Below are 16,084 nucleotides of genomic sequence, written 5' to 3'. Positions count from 1 at the left end.
AAGGTGAAATCTGACAAAGGATCAAGATTGCTGAGGTCAACTTTGCACATGACGGGGTTTTTATTTGACATTTGCTCTCTAGTCTTACACTGCCACCCTCCACTTCGGAGCCCAAGGAGCTGCAAACAACATCAGCTGTACTAATGAGGTCCTGCATCGATAAGCAGACTCCGGAAAGTTTCCATTTCATTCCAAGATACTTTCTAGATTACAGCTTCGTTTCCTCAAGGTAGGAAGACTTCAAACTGACCTAAGCTGCTTCAGAAGCCGGCTCTGTAGCTGTACACTTCTTACCAAAAATGTTTTACCCCTTTCTGCCACCTTTGTCCTAGGCTGCAAGTGCCCTGTTGATCCAGAACAGCTCAGCGGGTGCGCACACTCAAAATTTGGTACTTTATGTCATTTGAACACTTAACATTTTCAGTTATTTTGGCTCGTGGTGTGTATTGGGTATCCACCTTTGGGCCTTTGAGTCTTTCACCTAATAAATCATAGAATCATAGAATCATAGAATGGTTAGGGTTGGAAGGAACCTCAAAGATCATCTAGTTCCAACCCCCCTGCCATGGGCAGAGAAACCCTCCACTACACCAGGTTGCCCAGAGCCTCATCTAACCTGGCCTTGAACACTTCCAGGCATGGGGCATCTACAACTCTGGGCGACCTGTTCCACTGCCTCACCACCCTCAATGTAAAAAATTTCTTCCTTATATCTAATCGAAATCTCTCCTCTTTCAGTTTAAATCCATTGTCCCTTGTCCTATCACTACACGCCCTTGTAAAAAGTCCCTCTCCAGCTTTCCTGTAGGCCCCCTTGAGGTACTGGAAAGCTGCTACAAGGTCACCCCGGCGCCTTCTCTTCTCCAGGCTGAACAGCCACAACTCTCTCAGCCTGTCTTCATAGCAGAGGTGCTCCAGCCCTCTTATCATCTTCGTGGCCCTCCTCTGGACTCGCTCCAATAGCTCCACGTCCTTCTTATGTTGGGGACTCCAGAGCTGAACACAGTATTCCAGGTAGGGTCTCACAAGAGCTGAGTAGAGGGCAGAATCACTTCCCTCGACTTGCTGGCCATGCTTCTTTTGATACAGCCCAGGATACCATTTGCTTTCTGGGCTGCAAGCGCACATTGCCAGCTCATGCTGAGCTTCTCATCCACCAGCACTCCCAAGTCCTTTTCCTCACGGCTGCTCTCAACCCATTCTCCGCCCAGCCTGTACTTCTGCTTGGGATTACCCCGACCCATGTGCAGGACCTTGCACTTGGCCTTGTTGAACTTCATGAGGTTCTCACAGGCCCATCTCTCCAGCCTGTCAAGGTCCCTCTGGATGGCATCCCTTCCCTCCAGCGTGTTCACAACACCACACAACTTGGTGTCATCTGCAAACTTGCTGAGGGTGCACTCGATCCCACTGTCCATGTCTCCAACAAAGATGTTAAATAGCACTGGGCCCAGTACTGACCCCTGAGGAACACCACTCGTTACAGGCCTCCACGTGGACAAAGTAACTGTGTGATGTATCAATGAGCAGCTGAGACCACCTCTTACAGAACTCGAGGCTGCTAATAAACAGATAGTGGGCACATCCGTCAGCATTAACCAGAAAATACCCATTTGTCACATTTTTGATGGCTGGGTAACACTGTATTGTTTAACTGGATACTGTTCTGTTTCTTCCTTCATTGCAAAGAGCAAATTTGAGCACAGCCCAGTTTATCCTCTACTGTGTCCTTACAGTTTAACATAAATTGTTAACTGAATGTGCTCCAGCCCTTCCACGTCCGTGGAGACTGCTTCTCAAACAAGCCTTGAAAATATCGATCTCCCTTTGGAAAGTCAAACCCCCTTTCTTGCAATAACATTGGGTTTTGACCTGGTTATCAGCCACGCTATGAACAAATTGCCCTTGATCAGACCACAGGCTACCTATTAGGATTCATATGACTCGTATTTATTATACAACAGTCAATAGGTCTCACGTGGTGCGCGTCTCCGGCAGGGACAAGAGGTGCCTTTCCGGAGACATGTGCCTGGATCGCAGCACTTCCCAGACAGCTGGGTGACCTTGCCCAGTCTCCTCCACATTCCTCTCCCCTCAGCACCTCAAGCCTGTCTCGTCTGGCAACGCAGAGCTTTTCTCCATCCTATCGTAATCCTTAACCCTGCTCACGTCTGCGGGGATGTGGAAGCACAGATGGAAAAGTGGAGGCCGGCTTCATGTAGAGAGTGACGGGATCAGAGCATCCTCGCGCTGCTCAGGAACTTTCCTGTTTTGTGCAGGTATTCAAGAGGGATTTGCTTTTATCTCTTTGTTCCAGCTATATCACCTAGAAAAAAATATGTTATATGAATTGTTGGCACGTTGCTGAGGTCTGTAGGTACGGCAGCAGCGCTATCTCAGCTCACAGCGAAGCGCTCTGTATCCATTATCTCACCACCTCTGCCTCTCTGTCCTCTCTTCTCTTGCACTTCCAGCTGCTCTTATCCCCCATCTCCACCTCTGCCACACCTTTACTGCCACTTACCTCTCCGTGCTCACCTTGCCTCCATCTCTTTACCCATCAAGGAAGTATTAATTTAATTTTCATTTCTCACAGGGCTGGATTTACCAGTATTACAGCCAACAGAATTCCAAGTCACCCGAAACAAGAGGCATTTGAGTGCCTGTAACACCAGCTGCTACTCAGCATGAGACAACCTGTGAACGTGGCTTTGCAGCGGCTCTCCTTGCTCTTAGACCTCTGCAAAACATGAGCTGCGGGAAGAGGCTGCCTGCGTGGGAGGCCCTGGCTGTGAGGCGCTGATGAGGTTGTGACAAGGCAGAAGCTGCTTCAAATCTCACCATAAATCCAACCCAAACCCGCTACGCCTGAATATCAACCAGCTGCCTGCTCGGTACGCACTGCTAAGCCTTGTTGTAATGCTCTCCTTTTAACTCTTGTCATAATGATTAATCTCGCCTAATCTTTGCCCGCGGCGCTATGGCTTTCCGCTTTTCTGAACGAGCCGGTGAAGACAAAAGTGTCCACGCAGCAGCTGCTGCTCGGGGCTCACGTGGAGACTTTACAAAACCAACATACGGAAGAGCGGCAGAGCTGCCCTCACTGCTTCACACCCCGATGGCGAGCAGGGTGACCTGGGAACACGTGCTCACCAGGAGAAGCAGCTCCTGCTGTCCCTCTCCTGGGCTGACAGGTCTCTTGCTGGTGGTGCTCCAGCTCAGGCAACGCCGCCGGCCGTGCCCAGGTACTTGCTATGAAGACCGGAGCCAGGACACATCGATAGCAACACAAAACAATTTACCAGACTGACAATTCTCCCAGGAAGGCATAAAAGAAAAACTCAGAGCCAATTGTAAAGGGACGCTGCTGGGGGAAGGCACCAGCGCCAGGGCAGACCCTGTGTGACACGAACGGGCAGGACACGAAGGCTCGAGCACGCCACAGCACGAGGAGAGATACACCGGCACAAAAAGACGTAATATTTATTTTAAAAGACACGGTATGTATAAAAGACAGCCTCTCCGCACGGGCACGGCAGCCCTGGCACAACGGCCCGAGGCGCACCGCTTTCCTCTCTCTCCACCGCCACAAAATGGCGGCGGCGGCGGCATGTACCGTCCGCCTCCTTCTCCCCGCCGGGGGGGGAGCCGCTCCCCCCGCGCCGTCCTCGCCTTGGCACGGCCCACTTCCGCTCCCGCGCCGGAAGCCGGAAGCGCGGGGCGGAAGCAAGGTCCCGGTTGCGCGGCGGTGGGTCCCGGGCGGGGGCTGCGGAGCCGGTAACGGAGCTGCCCTCGGTGTCTCGCGAGGGGAGGCGGACCCGGCCTGCCGCTGCCTCCAGCCCCTCTGGTGGGCGATCGCAGTCGTTACCCGCCGGCGCATCCGGGCAGGGGGGTGGAGGCTCAGCCAGGCCTCGCCTCGGGAGCCGCGGCTGCGGGGGAAGCTCCGTTCCGCCCGCCGCGTGGGCCGCAGCCTCCCGGTTGCTGTTTCTCCCACCGCCCAGGACGGGCCTGGCGTTGGCGGAGCGGCCTCCGCCGTGTCCCGGTGGGAGAGCGGCCCGGGGCGGGCCTCGCTTTGCCCTTCCTCACGGTGATGGGACGCGGAGGCCTTCGGCGGGCACCCCCGTGGTGGAGGAGGGGCTTTCCCTAAGGACGGAGCACCGAGGCGGTGACCGGGCTGTGGCAGTCCTGCGAGCAGCCCCGAGCCGCTCCGAGCCACGGGGGCTCATGCGGTTTTTTTCCTCACAGAGGCAAAGTGTTGCCTCGCCGGCTGCGTCTTAACGGAATGCTGCTAAAAAGCGCCAAGATCCATGAGACCAGAGCCCCTACCCTGTGCTGGCAGTGGCCGGTGCCAGGGTAGTGCCCAGCTCTATGCCCACCCTCCTGGGGACCATTTGGACACTTTCCATGGGCCATTTGTGACCTCTGCGCCTGCACGGCAGCGAGGATTGAGCTTTCCCTTTGCCACTAGTCCTAATTTTTCCCTCTTATGCTCTGTGAGCCTTATTAATAACAACAAAAAAAAAATCCCCATAAGTTTATTTCTGTTTGCAGAGTGATTAAGTTACGTGAATGTATATGTAGTGAGGGAGCTAATTTCCCACCTTTTAGGTGGTTATTTCTCAGACGGGTTTAGCTGGATCCTGGGTGAAGAGATGTGGTAACTCTGAGCCTTACCTTGTCATTCTGTGTTACATGCAGAGGCTGATGCAACGTTTCAGGAGCGATATCGTTGGGATGTTTCACCCAGATGAAAAGTAGAAGAGCCGCCAGCAATTAGAACAACACTGAAATCCCCGTCGGTTTTTTGGTATGTCCCTTTCCCTCTCAGTGGGAGTGCACAGCCCCCGTGTTTCTCATCTGGTTTTTAGTGCATTCCCACATTCTTGCATCCCACCTCTTAGAGCCTGTGATGTGAACATCTGATATTTGCTAAATATTATCAGTCGGTCCGGATTATTTAGAGTAAGTCATGGACATGGTGCAGAAAATCGTTATTTCTCTGATTTTAGTGATATTTCACTGATTTTGAAAATCACAGGTATTGGATTGAGGTCACCGCATACGCGTAATGCCATCACTTAATGTTTTCTAAACGTAGCAGCAATAAGTGAGGGAAGTGATGGCACTACACAGCTAGGAAGGAAAACACACAGAAAGACAACGCATCAAATGAGATGGGAGCCAAGGGACTGGGGAGGTGGTGAGGTACGGGAAGACACGGGTGGTGGTGGCGGCCCCACCAGTGGCTGTGGGCCGTGGGCACAGTCAAGACGCAAGCAGATCTGTGAGGTTTGCTCGGCAGAACAGGAATCTGGAACAGGACGGTGCAGCAAGAGCCAGCTGGAGTTTGAGAGTCAGGGCGAAATCACGCTGGCTCTCGCTGTGCCATCCCGTTCCAGACAGCTGTGAGTAGATGTTTTCTTGACAAAGTGATCTGACACACACAAGTAATCCTTCCAAATACGCTGTGAAGAGGAAACAAGCCAGTTGCCAAAGCAGGAATGAGTCGATGTGTTCTGTTTTCCTTCTCGCTCTGCCCTCGGACTCACTGATTCTTTATAGCACAGGGGAGCCTCGCTGGCGTAGCTGTTTCAAGCAGTTTAGCAAAGCTGGTTTTAAATCCCTGATAGGATTAGTACCTATTTGGAGCTGGCTTTAGAAAACCTCTTCTCTATTTGACTTCCTTTCCCCGTCCTAGGAGTCTGCAGCTCCCCTGAGAGGATGGACACCCTGAGGAACCGGACAGTGGAGGAGCTCCAGGAGCTGCAGGAAAATGCAGAGGAGATCGAGCGCCTGGCCCTGGAGTCCCAGGAGGTATGTGAGGACAGCGTGACGCTGGCAAGGAGCGGGCTGGGCTTCATTAGCTCCTCGCCCACAGTGACTGTCACGTCTCCTTCTGCAGGTTCAGGAGCTGCAGCTGGAAAGGGAGATGGCACTGGCTGCCAACCGGAGCTTGGCCGAGCAGAACCTGAAGTTCCAGGCGCCGCTGGAGACGGGGCGCACCGACCTCTCTAACAAATACGAAGAGCTGCAGAAGCTGGCTGAGCGGTGTAAAGAGCAAAAGGCAAAACTGGGTGAGCGTTTGCAAACCTTGCACGCTTTCCGATGGAGTCGCGTGGGCTGTAGTTAGTGCAACATCCTTCCCTTTTGCGTCTGCCTACCTTGGCCATACTGAGCAGAGAAACTCTTCTGGGTGGTGGCAGAAAGGACTCGGCTGCCTATAAAGTCTATATTCTTCTGTTTCCTGGTCAAACTCAGTTGGACAGATCAAGGATACCACCCTAGCAAAAAAACCCTTCTAGTGCATCAGTGGCTAAAGTTCTTTCCTCTTTGGATTTTAGCTTTGCCTCAACAGTTTTCAAGGCAGGAAGAGGCACTCCTGTGAGCCTGCAACATGGCTGTGTGCTAAGGATATTTCCCTGTTTTGTATTTAACTAATGTTTTGTGCTGCTGCTCTCTTTGTTTCCCCAGAGAAATTTTCAGCAGCAATGCACCCTCAGACCTTGCTGGATCTCCTGCAGGTGGAAAGCCAGAAAATCGAAGAGGAGTCTGAGGTGAGCTGAGGGTTTAAATCCATTAGCCATTCAAGTGATTAGTCCTCAAAGACTTGCAGTTACACTCCCAAGCCTAATCCCTTAAGTCAAGGATTATCTCTTTGTAGTTTGGCGTTCTTGCTCCAAAAAATTGGATTGCCCTTTGCTTGCTTGTGTATGGTGCGATGGTCCTCTGTGTGTCTCTGAGAGGGACGTGAATCCTAAGCTGGGCTTGGGGAAGAAGAGTAGAGGGATGCAGTGCTGAACCTGAGGCTGTCTTCTCTTCCAGAAAATGGCCGAGAAGTTCCTGGAGGGCGAGGTGCCCCTGGAGACATTTCTCGAGCAGTTTTCCGTGATGAGGAAGTTGTCACACTTGCGCCGGGTCAGAGTTGAAAAGCTGCAGGAGATACTGAGGAAGTCGGAAGCGTCGCAGGAGCCCGGCAGGGACTCTCAGCAGCAGCTGCCTCCTCGTGTACCTGGGCCCGCAGACCCGCCGAAGCCACAGCCCTTCCCTGCAGGGGCTCCTTCCTTCCCTTTGCCCTACAGCCCAGCCCCGAGCATGCCAGTTGGCCCCACAGCCCATGGAGCTCTCCCTCCTGCTCCTTTCTCTGGCTCCCCGGTCACCGTGGGAAACGTCGCTTCCTCTCAGCCGAGCACCCAGCCCTCATTTCCTTATACACCTCCTCCGGGTCCGGGATACCCGCCAGTGCAGGCTGCTGACTCCACGCAGGGGTATCCCAAACCCCCCTTGGGAGGCTCGTCTTCGGTGTCAGGCTACTCCTGGTCTCCGTCCAGGGGTCCACCTCAGCCCCCACCGTTTCCTGGCTCTCATGCCTCTCCTCCGCCACCCAGACCCGGGTACCCTCCCTACTTCCCCCCTGGGGCAGGGAGACCGCAGTGCCCCTACCCAACCCAGCCCCCTCTCCCTAGTTTCCCAATCCCCTCGCAGTCTCCCTATCCTCCTGGACCACCCCCACCCTTTGGGTACCCCCCACCTCCAAACCCTCCTCGCCCTGCTTGGCCTGGCTACTAAATCGAGACTCCTGGGGAGCGTCCTTGCTGCTCCCTCCTCTTTTTGTGGACTGAGGAAGAAGAGTAAGCCAAGAGCATTGCTCTTCGACCCACGGGTGCGAAAGCATTATGCAGGATGAGAGACAGTAGCGGCTCCGGGGGTCGGGCAGGCTGACGCTGTCCCCGCAGGCTGCACCGGTTCAGATTCGGTTTATGACGATCGCTGGTGGGTTGAAGCGTTCACTTCCAAATCGGCTCCTCCAGGCTCTGGTGTGAAAGCCGGGTAGTCACTTAGGTACTCAGTTGGGATACGCAGGAATGATGTACACTGATTGCAGCCGCTGAGAAGCCGGATGCCCTCGTCTGTGTGTGTGTGCGAGCGTGTGCGTGGGTGAGCGGGAGAGACTGCTCCGTGTGTGCGTGTGTGTGCCTGTCGTTTGCTATGTGAGTAACAGATGTAATATCCGTAATTCTAAGCCTTTTTACAGGTGTTCAAAGGACACGATGGGAATCTCTGACAGTATTTCTGACACAAAATACTCACTGCTTTCCAAGGACCTTCCTGGAAGTGAGAGGCAGAGCCAGCCTGGCTTGTAGATGATTTGTAACTGATGACAGCAGGGAGAAGCAGCGAGCTCGCCCCTTGGGTGGGCCAGGCCTTGAGATCTCTCCGTCTTTTTATGCTGGTGCAGGATAACTTCCACACCAGCTCTACTCAAGCTCTTCCCAGCCGGCTGTGAGGTCACGCCTCCGCTGGCGTGGTGAGTACCGGTGTGCTCCAAAGCAGAGGCTATTCCCCGTTCCATCGGGTTCAGGAGCTCCCAACTCACCGTGGAGCAAAACACCTCTTTACCGCTGCTGCTTCTGTCCGGCACAGGAGCCTTTCCCGGCCTGTGCCAGCTGTGCACTGTCTCACCGAGGGCACTAAGGCTCTGGTACGGCCCCCAGAGCTCAACATGTGGATATTATTTGTGTTTTTGAAGTAAACTGGGCTGGCACGATATCTCGGGCCGCTGCTGCTTTAGGGGCACGTGCCTCCAGGCACAGGGAGGAGTGGGAGTCGGTGCCTTCTGCCCAGCTCTGTGAAACACTGAGGCTCAGGAGCCTCCTGTATCCCCAGCCTCTCCCACAGTGCTCGGGAGAATGGGACAGTTATTTGGGGTGCTTACGGGCTCCAGCCTTCCTCACGTCCCCCTTCTCAGGAAACACTAGGTAACGGAGGGAATGACGAGTTAATGTTAATGGAAATGGGATTTGCTTTGCTCAGCACTTTATCCTACGAATCCTGCCTGTATCCCTGTGAGTTATTTATAAGGAAAGATTACTAATGGACTAGAACAAGGCAAATGCTTGTGGGGTTTGATGGAAACAGTTCTGTATCTGTGGTTAATTACAGTAATAAAACTTGATGAGTTGCATGTGGGGTCACAGCAGTGGTTGCTTTCGGAAATGACAGGGCATCCAGCTGACACTTTCTATTGATCTTTTTATGCCCTCCTGGCGTCTTTACACCAACTTCCTCTTGATTTTGTCAATAAAACCCTTTGCCCTCTCGCAGGACCATTTTCTTCCAACTCATCTTTCCTGCTCTCTTGTTTTCATCTTTCCTAAGGGGCCCGTTTGCGTGGGGCTCTTCAGCATCAGCCCAGCTCTCCCCTCCTCTGGCACCATCGTGCATTTTCAGTCCCTGGCTGAGAGGTTGATGGTCTAAGGAATGGCACTGGTGGTGGTGGAAGGAAGAGAACAAGGTGTAATTACTAGAAAAAAAAAAACAATTTTATTACAACAGTTATTGCTTATTAAATAACTCAAGACTTGTTCTCCAATATTTCTACCCTCCCCGGCTCTGCGCTTTGCTTGGTACATCAGCCCAGATCTCGTGCCATCCCACGCAAACGCAGCCAAGCGCGTGTCTTCGCAGCTTCCCCCGGGAACCCGGCAGACGCGGGTCTCACAGTCTTTCTGGCGAGGCTCAGCACCCCACTATCAGAGCGCCTGGCAGACAGCAGCCGATTTCGCTTTCAGCCCAGCCTGGGTGGGAGGAGAAGCGTGGTTATCCCAGTTTTGAGAGGCAGAGAAGCCGGCAATCCCCTTGTGAATGGCCGTGAGCATGGCTGCTCTGCTCTCGGAGCGGGTATCAAGTGTGCTGCGATCCAGCTGCCCTGTAGACTCATAGAAATAGCTTAAAAAAAGTAGAAAAACCACCCCTCACCTCGTGCTTTCCCACAAAGGAGGCTCAAAAGCAAGAGGAAGGTTTCTTGGAATGGTGCTCGGGTGCTGGGGCGCAGCTGAAGCTGAGTTAGGCTGAATTAGAGCTGAGCCACGTGTGCCTGGTATGAGAGGGTATGGAGAAGCACGAGCGGGTTTGGCTCCGAGTCTGACAGGAGTTCGGGGTACACAGCCTCGAAGGTCTCCCATCGCGCCTGGGGGGATGTGGACAGGCTTTCTTCTGAGACGAGCAGCGCAGGTATTTGTCATCTCTCCCGTCAGCTTCGTTCAGTTCGTCATTGCGCAGAATCACGGAAAGGTTTGGTTCGGAAAAGACCTTCAAAGATTGTCTTGTTCAACCTCCTGCCATGGGCAGGGGCATCTTTCGCTCGGTCGGGTTGCTCAAAATTTATCTTTCTTGCACTACATCCCACCTCTGCCTGCAGGGCAGGAAGGTGGCTTACGACGGAAACAAGAGTGGCTTGCCAAAAAATGCGAGAAAAGCCGCTAATTCAGCAGTTGTACAGCTTTGCTGCCACGTGCATGACCACCCTGGGACAGCGCTGGGTGACGGGCAGTGGTGGGGGAATGGCTCAGCTGGGGACAAGGGCAGCTCAAGGGGGGTCCCAGCTCTGGTGAGGGGTGTGGGGATCACACTCTGCGGGCAGAGTTCAGGTCGTAGTCGCTGTCGGAAGAATTGTCCGGAGGGTTGGAAGCTCTGCACGCACCTTGCAGGGCTGCAGGGGAACGGATGCGACTCATTACAGTGGCTGGGGGTGCACTCCAGCCCCAGCACAGCCCCTTGCCCAGTGTTGGCAAAAGCCTTGCCACCATGGTCTCCCTGGGGCGGTTCATCCCCACCGGAGCGTGCGGGAAGAGAGCTTGGAGAAGCCGTTCCTGGTGTCCTCCACTGCCTTACCTGGGTAAGCCAAGAGGTAGGAGCTCTTCTGAGGTGGCTGAGCGTAGTCGTTGTCCCCACCCTGTGCCTGCTGCCCATCCACCCGCGGCCTCAGGGTGACGGTGCTGTTGCGGTGGAAGGAGACTGGAAGAGACGGTGGGAGAGGAGTCAGGATTTAGGGGTATTTTTGAGGCTGCAGCAGCAGGTTTGAGGTGATACACCCACCCCACCGTCCAGGAGGGGAAGGGAACTGAGTAAAAGCGGGACCTGCTCCCACGCCACGTGCCGGGGCTGGCGGAGCTTGGCTCTCCCGGCTGAGTTAATATCATGCCGATGAGTCAACATGGTGGCAGGAAGCGAGAGCCGGGGCTGGGCGCAAGCCCGCTCACACCTCCGCCCGCCGGCGCCTGCTGCGGTCTGGGGGCGAGCAGCCCCCCAGCCAGCCCCGAACCCAGCACCAGCCCCGCGGCAGGGAGACGCTGTCACGCTGCTCCTCACCTGTCTGGTTGAGTCCTGTGGGGCCGATCCACTGGCGCTGCTTCTTTTTGGAGACTGGAAGGCAGAGAAAGAGGATCTCTCCGAGGACCCGCCTGATGCCGCTGCCCCACGCTTCGCTTCCTCCACCTGCCTCCCCCCTGCCGACCCCATATGCCATCCCGAATAATCTCCCCTTCCCAATAATCCCCCCATGAGACCCTCCACCTGCTCTTTTGTGTCTGCTCGCTGCCTAATCCCCTTTCCCCCGCGGCCTGCAAAGCGCACCCCGCTCCCCCAGCCACCCCTCTCTCCGTGCGCATGCCATGTGGGGCAGGCATGGGGACAATGAGGCGGGGGGGGTCTGTCAGGCTGAGCCACACTTGCATCTCCCAAAACCCCCCCACCCCGCCCCAAGGAGATGGGGGGAAGTGGCAGGGATGGATACACGGATCTTCCAGCCCTGAGCTGCTGCGTGGTGGTGGCAGAGCAGGAGGAGGAGGAGGAAGAGGCTCCAGAGCTCATCACCTACTTCTCTTCATCAGCCTCCGGTAGGCAGGAGGGCCGCAGATGAGCAGCAGGACGCCAAAGAGAAGCAGGGCCAGGCAGATGCTCGCGACGGTGCCTGCTGCCGTGCCAGTGGGACGCGGCTTCGAGTCCTGGCCTTGGGGAGAGGACGGGTGTCACCAGACGAGAGACCCTTGTGCCCAGGCAGAGGCCAATGCCAGGAACTTGATCACCCACCACCATGTGGGAGGGCTGTGAGGAGCCCCAGCAAGGCTTTCCCCATCCCCTGCCCCAAGCTCGCACCCTCTGCCCATTCCCCAGGCATTCACGCTTGGAAATCCCAGCTGCTGGCATCAGCCAGGGGTGCACGGCACTGGGTGTCACAGGCAGCGCTGCCCATACCCCACAGTCCCCCACCGGAATCAAGCCCGGCACGGTGGCTTACACACAACTCTGGTCCTGGAGCAGGTCCGGGGAGCCACGAAGTTGTCGGGGCAGAGATGCAGGGTGGGGACTGCACAGGTGACACCCATGGAAGGAGGGTCCCGAACCTCGGCACTGGAGGAGAGGTTCCCACACCGCAGCTCCTGGCACAGCTGCGTGCCCCACTTGGCTTGCTGCTCCCGGTTGTCACACAGTACCTGCCACCGGCCCTTGTGGAACACCTCGATGTCCCCTTCACAAGGCGTGGGGCCGGCCGCCAGCCTCCGCAGGATCCGGGGCTGGAAGCCTGGGATGGAGAGGCAAAGAGGGTTCAGACCCCTGGGGAGACACAGCAGCCGGCTGATGGGGGGCTCGGCATCCTGCTGGTGCACTGTCCTCTTTCCCCACTAAACTGAGGATGCTCACGGCGTCTCAGCTTCTCCTTGCGCCATGGGGACTGGGGGACTCCAAATCCTGCGGGATGGCTTCTAAGCTTGGGCAGATGGCAGGAGCCGGAGCAAGCCTGCTCCTCGCCTTGTGGCTTGACTCTCCGTGCCGTGGTGCCGGCACCGCAGGGAGATGCTCATGGCGAGCACCCAAGAGGTGTGGGCGAGCAGGGTACTGGGCTCTGCTGGGACACCTCACATCGGGTTTTTGGGGTGCCAACATGGCGCTTGCTCTCCCTTCCCCAGCTTTTCCCACTTGCAGCGCCGCCCCTTTTGAAGCCTGGGGTTGCTGCTGCCAGGAACTGAGTGTGCTGGGGAGATTTCCTGTTTTGCCTTCACATGCAGGAGAGGAAGAGCAGGAGTGGGTGGATGGGGTGCGTGGGGGGGACAGGGATGTGGCTGTCACCCTGCTCAGGGCATCAGCCACCCAGCCAGCCCGCAGCTGGGCATCCAGCCCTGCCATCCCACCCCTGGGGCTCTCCCACCTCCAGAAGGAGGAAAGCATCCCCCGGCTTCAGAGCACGCTGGTCGGCTGGGGCAATTGGGGGGATCCGGGGAAGAATCGGGGCCGTGCCATAGCGAGCTCTCACCTGAGCAGATGATGAAGGCTGGTGCTTTCCTGTGCCGGCCGCTGGTCCTGTTGAAGCAGTTGAGGAGCAGATGGCTCTCACACGGCTCCACCACCTCCCACCGCACCGGCAAGTGGCTTTCCCACTCCGGCTTAGCGTGGCCAGGGCTGTCGATGGCAGTGCCGCAGCCGAGAGCCTGGCAGACACGGGTGGCCAGCTCCGGTGAGATGCCAGGGCTGCCCGCCACGGCCCCCCACAGCCCCTGCCTCTGCAGCTCCACAAAGCCCGAGCAGCCGAAGTCCCCATCCACCAGCCGCAGCCTGGCAGGACCTGGCGAGGGATGGGGCGAAAAAGCCTCTCGTTACGCACTGGGGTGTTGTTTCTTCCCATTATTGAGCAGAAAGTCCCCGAGCCCACCACGGTTGAAGCTTAATCATCCCCTCGATGCCAAAAACACTGTTAATGAGATCTCACAAGGTGGAGAGTTTGCTTTGCTGTGCATGATCCCCCCAGTTTGGCCATTGCCGCCGCACCTGGGTAGGGATGGGGCTCTTACCAGTGGGCTCCGGGGTGGTGGTCGGGAGCACCGGTGGGGGTTCGGGGGTGGTTTTCACCAGCTCTGAAATGAGAAGAGAGGGGGCACATCGGGGCGGCGGGTCCCCAGGGCCAGGGGTGGCCCAGGATGGGGGTCTAGACTCACCATTGCAGGCGATACTGGTGTGCTCCGTGCAGTTTTCCGGCACCCATTGGCACCCCACCAGGGCCGCCACCTCCAGCCCCTGGCACCGCAGTGGCTTCGTGTGTGGCTTCTTTTCACTGGCAAAGACGAGCTGCAGGGGCTTGGTGATGGCGAGGCCGCAGCCCAGCCGCTGGCAGATGTCGTCCGCGCTGACCTTGCTTGCCTTGTCCTGGCACACGCGGCTCCACCTGCCCTCCCAGTTCACTTCCAGCATCCCGGCGCAGCGGCAACCGCCGCTGGTGAGCCGCAGGCTGGGCTCTGGGGGGAAATCACAGGCATTAGGGGTTTTCCTTCCCTTCACAGCACTTTTTCCACCCAGCACTGGAAAAGCCCTTGCCGGGTTTGTGGCTGCAGCCAAGCGTGCCGCTCGGCACCAGCGTGCCCCACCACAGTGGCTGGGGCTTCTGGCAAAGTGGGGCAGGAAGGAAATGGAGTGTTGAGGAGTGCATGGGCAGACAAGGGGCTCCAGAGCTGCAGGCACCAAGGGGCTGAGCTGAGGGACTGTGCAACAGAGCCGGCTTCCCGGCTGGGACAGCTCCGGCAGCTGCCACGCTAATGAAGACGTGGCTGAGGAGCTGCTAACGAAGCCACGGCGCAGTCCTCACATGCTCACCTCCGAGGTTCGCGATGGCTCCTCCGTGGCCAGGGACGGCTGCAAGAGAGAGGGGGACAGGGGGTCAGTTCTGCTTCTCACCCTGGGGCGGGCAGAGACCCCCAGCCTAGGGCAGCGGCTTCCAGTTTTTGGCCCATCGCTGGCTATTTTGGGGGGAGAAAAGTCGTTCTGGGGACTCGGCTCAGCCTTTTGCCGAGGCAAAGATGATGCCGCTGGAAAAGGAGCCGGCGGTGGTGGCTGGCAGCTCCCCGGCCATGCCATGCTCTGTGCCCACCCGGCTGTAATGCTGACGGGGGGACACACCTCTGTCCCCAAAGCTCAGACGTGGGGACAGGCCACGTGCTTCCCCTGTGCCGGGGGGACCAGAGGAGGAGGTTGGGTCGTGCTGGCATCTTCCTTGGCAATAGAAGAGCATTTTCTGGCTTTGTCAGTGAATTTGCCCTCACTCCTCCTCCTCCTCACACCTTTTCCTTTAATTAAAATAAATAAATACAAACGACTTCATGCCATAGCGCTGCCTGCCTGGCTGCTGCTGGATAATTATGGCTGAAAAAAGACAGGCAAGGGCACCTGCTAATTACTCCTAACTAGCTAACATCACCGCTGATGGGATGCTACAGCCGAGCAGCCGCGGACGGTGCCACCATCATGGTGGTGAGCCGGAGCGGCATGGTGCCTGTGGCTGCCTGCTGTGCCGTATGAATCAAGGGGCTGCCAGGATCGAGGACAGGGGGATGGCTGGCTGTCCCGCCAGCACCCATAGGCTCAGTCCCAGGGTGTGACGAGCACCCTGGGGACCCTTGGAGCTGGGGGGACCTGGCCTGCATGGCGTGTCTGCGTTCTTCTCGCTGCCCGCATTTCAGTGAGGGCTCGCAGCCCCATCGCCAGTCACCAGCCCCTCTCCTTCCATGCCTGGCCCAAGCCCCCGCGCTTGGGGCTTGCCTAGGGTGGGCTCGTGGGACCCTTGGCACGGTGCTATGGGAGAGCTGAGACGGGCACCCCACTGAGCTCATGGCCAAGGGCATGGGGCTGAGCCCCCCGAAACCTGCCCGGCTGCGGGTAAGTCGGGGGGTTTCACCGTGGGATTTCAGAGACCCCGGGCTGTGGCATGGCTGGGTCCCCATGGGCGTCCCTGGCACCGGAGCTTCACCCCGGCAGTGGCAAAGTACCCACAGCCCCAGCGCCCCCTCCCACTGGGCTGAGCCCCCCACCATACTCACCCCACGTCCCCAGCAAGAGCAGCAGAACCAGGGCGGGTGACCGGGCTGCCATCGGCACAGTCGGCCACCTCCACTCTGGCTCTGGCGGCTGAGCGGGAAGCTGCCGGGGGCACCGCCACCTCTGCTACCCGGCCCGGGGAAAGCAGGCGAGGGGGGGGACGGGCAGGAACAAGCTGTTTTTCTTCCCTCTGTGGTTTTCTGCGTCACGTCTACACTCGCTTGAAGTCTCAGCCGCTCTAGCTACTGCCAAGCGGGAGAGCGAGAGAAACCCAGGGGGCTCGGCATCCACCACATCCCCATCCCGGGGTCCCCCCTGGCAGCCCCCTGTCTCTGCAGAGAACGTGAGCCCCGAGGGACGGTGAACATAACCAGCACCAGGGGGTCAGGAGGGACCCCAGCTCTCTCTTGGGCCCTGTAAAGGTACCATGGCTGGACAGCAGCGT

General features: G+C 57.2%; 2 protein-coding genes across 3 annotated transcripts; one reads left to right on the top strand and one right to left on the bottom strand.

Annotated features, from left to right (window-relative positions):
- The first annotated feature begins 3,708 nt into the window (after positions 1-3,708).
- VPS37C (VPS37C subunit of ESCRT-I) lies at positions 3,709-7,912 on the top strand. 2 transcript variants are annotated; one of them, XM_086613274.1, is made up of 6 exons: positions 3,709-3,748; positions 4,699-4,807; positions 5,699-5,814; positions 5,903-6,074; positions 6,472-6,554; positions 6,823-7,912. In XM_086613274.1, exons 3-6 carry the CDS (start codon positions 5,722-5,724, stop codon positions 7,564-7,566), a joined length of 1,092 nt encoding a protein of 363 aa, XP_086469400.1. In that variant the 5' UTR covers positions 3,709-3,748; positions 4,699-4,807; positions 5,699-5,721; the 3' UTR covers positions 7,567-7,912. The 2 variants fall into 2 exon arrangements, with proteins under 2 accessions (XP_086469400.1, XP_086469401.1); XM_086613275.1 differs by lacking the exon at positions 3,709-3,748 and adding an exon at positions 3,753-3,777.
- Positions 7,913-10,403: 2,491 nt separating this feature from the next.
- CD5 (CD5 molecule) lies at positions 10,404-15,693 on the bottom strand. The gene is made up of 10 exons (XM_086613271.1): positions 15,642-15,693; positions 14,422-14,460; positions 13,770-14,066; positions 13,626-13,688; positions 13,091-13,399; positions 12,077-12,361; positions 11,657-11,788; positions 11,149-11,202; positions 10,672-10,794; positions 10,404-10,489 (listed from the first exon to the last, which is right to left on the bottom strand). The coding sequence occupies exons 1-10, from the start codon at positions 15,691-15,693 to the stop codon at positions 10,404-10,406; spliced, it is 1,440 nt and encodes a 479-aa protein (XP_086469397.1).
- Between the last annotated feature and the right edge of the window lie 391 nt (positions 15,694-16,084).

Source organism: Tauraco erythrolophus, chromosome 6, assembly GCF_009769465.1.
Source record: "Tauraco erythrolophus isolate bTauEry1 chromosome 6, bTauEry1.pri, whole genome shotgun sequence".
Taxonomy (NCBI): domain Eukaryota; kingdom Metazoa; phylum Chordata; class Aves; order Musophagiformes; family Musophagidae; genus Tauraco; species Tauraco erythrolophus.
Note: the sequence above shows the minus strand (reverse complement) of the source record. Positions and strands in the feature narration are given on the sequence as shown.

Coding starts and splice junctions, on each gene's coding strand:
- CD5 (XM_086613271.1), bottom strand. CDS start 15,693: ATGGCAGCCCGGTCACCCGCCCTGGTTCTGCTGCTCTTGCTGGGGACG. Junction 14,461..15,641: donor GCTCTTGCTGGGGACGTGGG/GTGAGTATGGTG, acceptor TCTCTCTTGCAG/CCGTCCCTGGCCACGGAGGA. Junction 13,400..13,625: donor CACCACCCCGGAGCCCACTG/GTAAGAGCCCCA, acceptor ATCCCTCGCCAG/GTCCTGCCAGGCTGCGGCTG.
- VPS37C (XM_086613274.1), top strand. CDS start 5,722: ATGGACACCCTGAGGAACCGGACAGTGGAGGAGCTCCAGGAGCTGCAG. Junction 5,815..5,902: donor TGGCCCTGGAGTCCCAGGAG/GTATGTGAGGAC, acceptor CTCCTTCTGCAG/GTTCAGGAGCTGCAGCTGGA. Junction 6,555..6,822: donor AAATCGAAGAGGAGTCTGAG/GTGAGCTGAGGG, acceptor CTTCTCTTCCAG/AAAATGGCCGAGAAGTTCCT.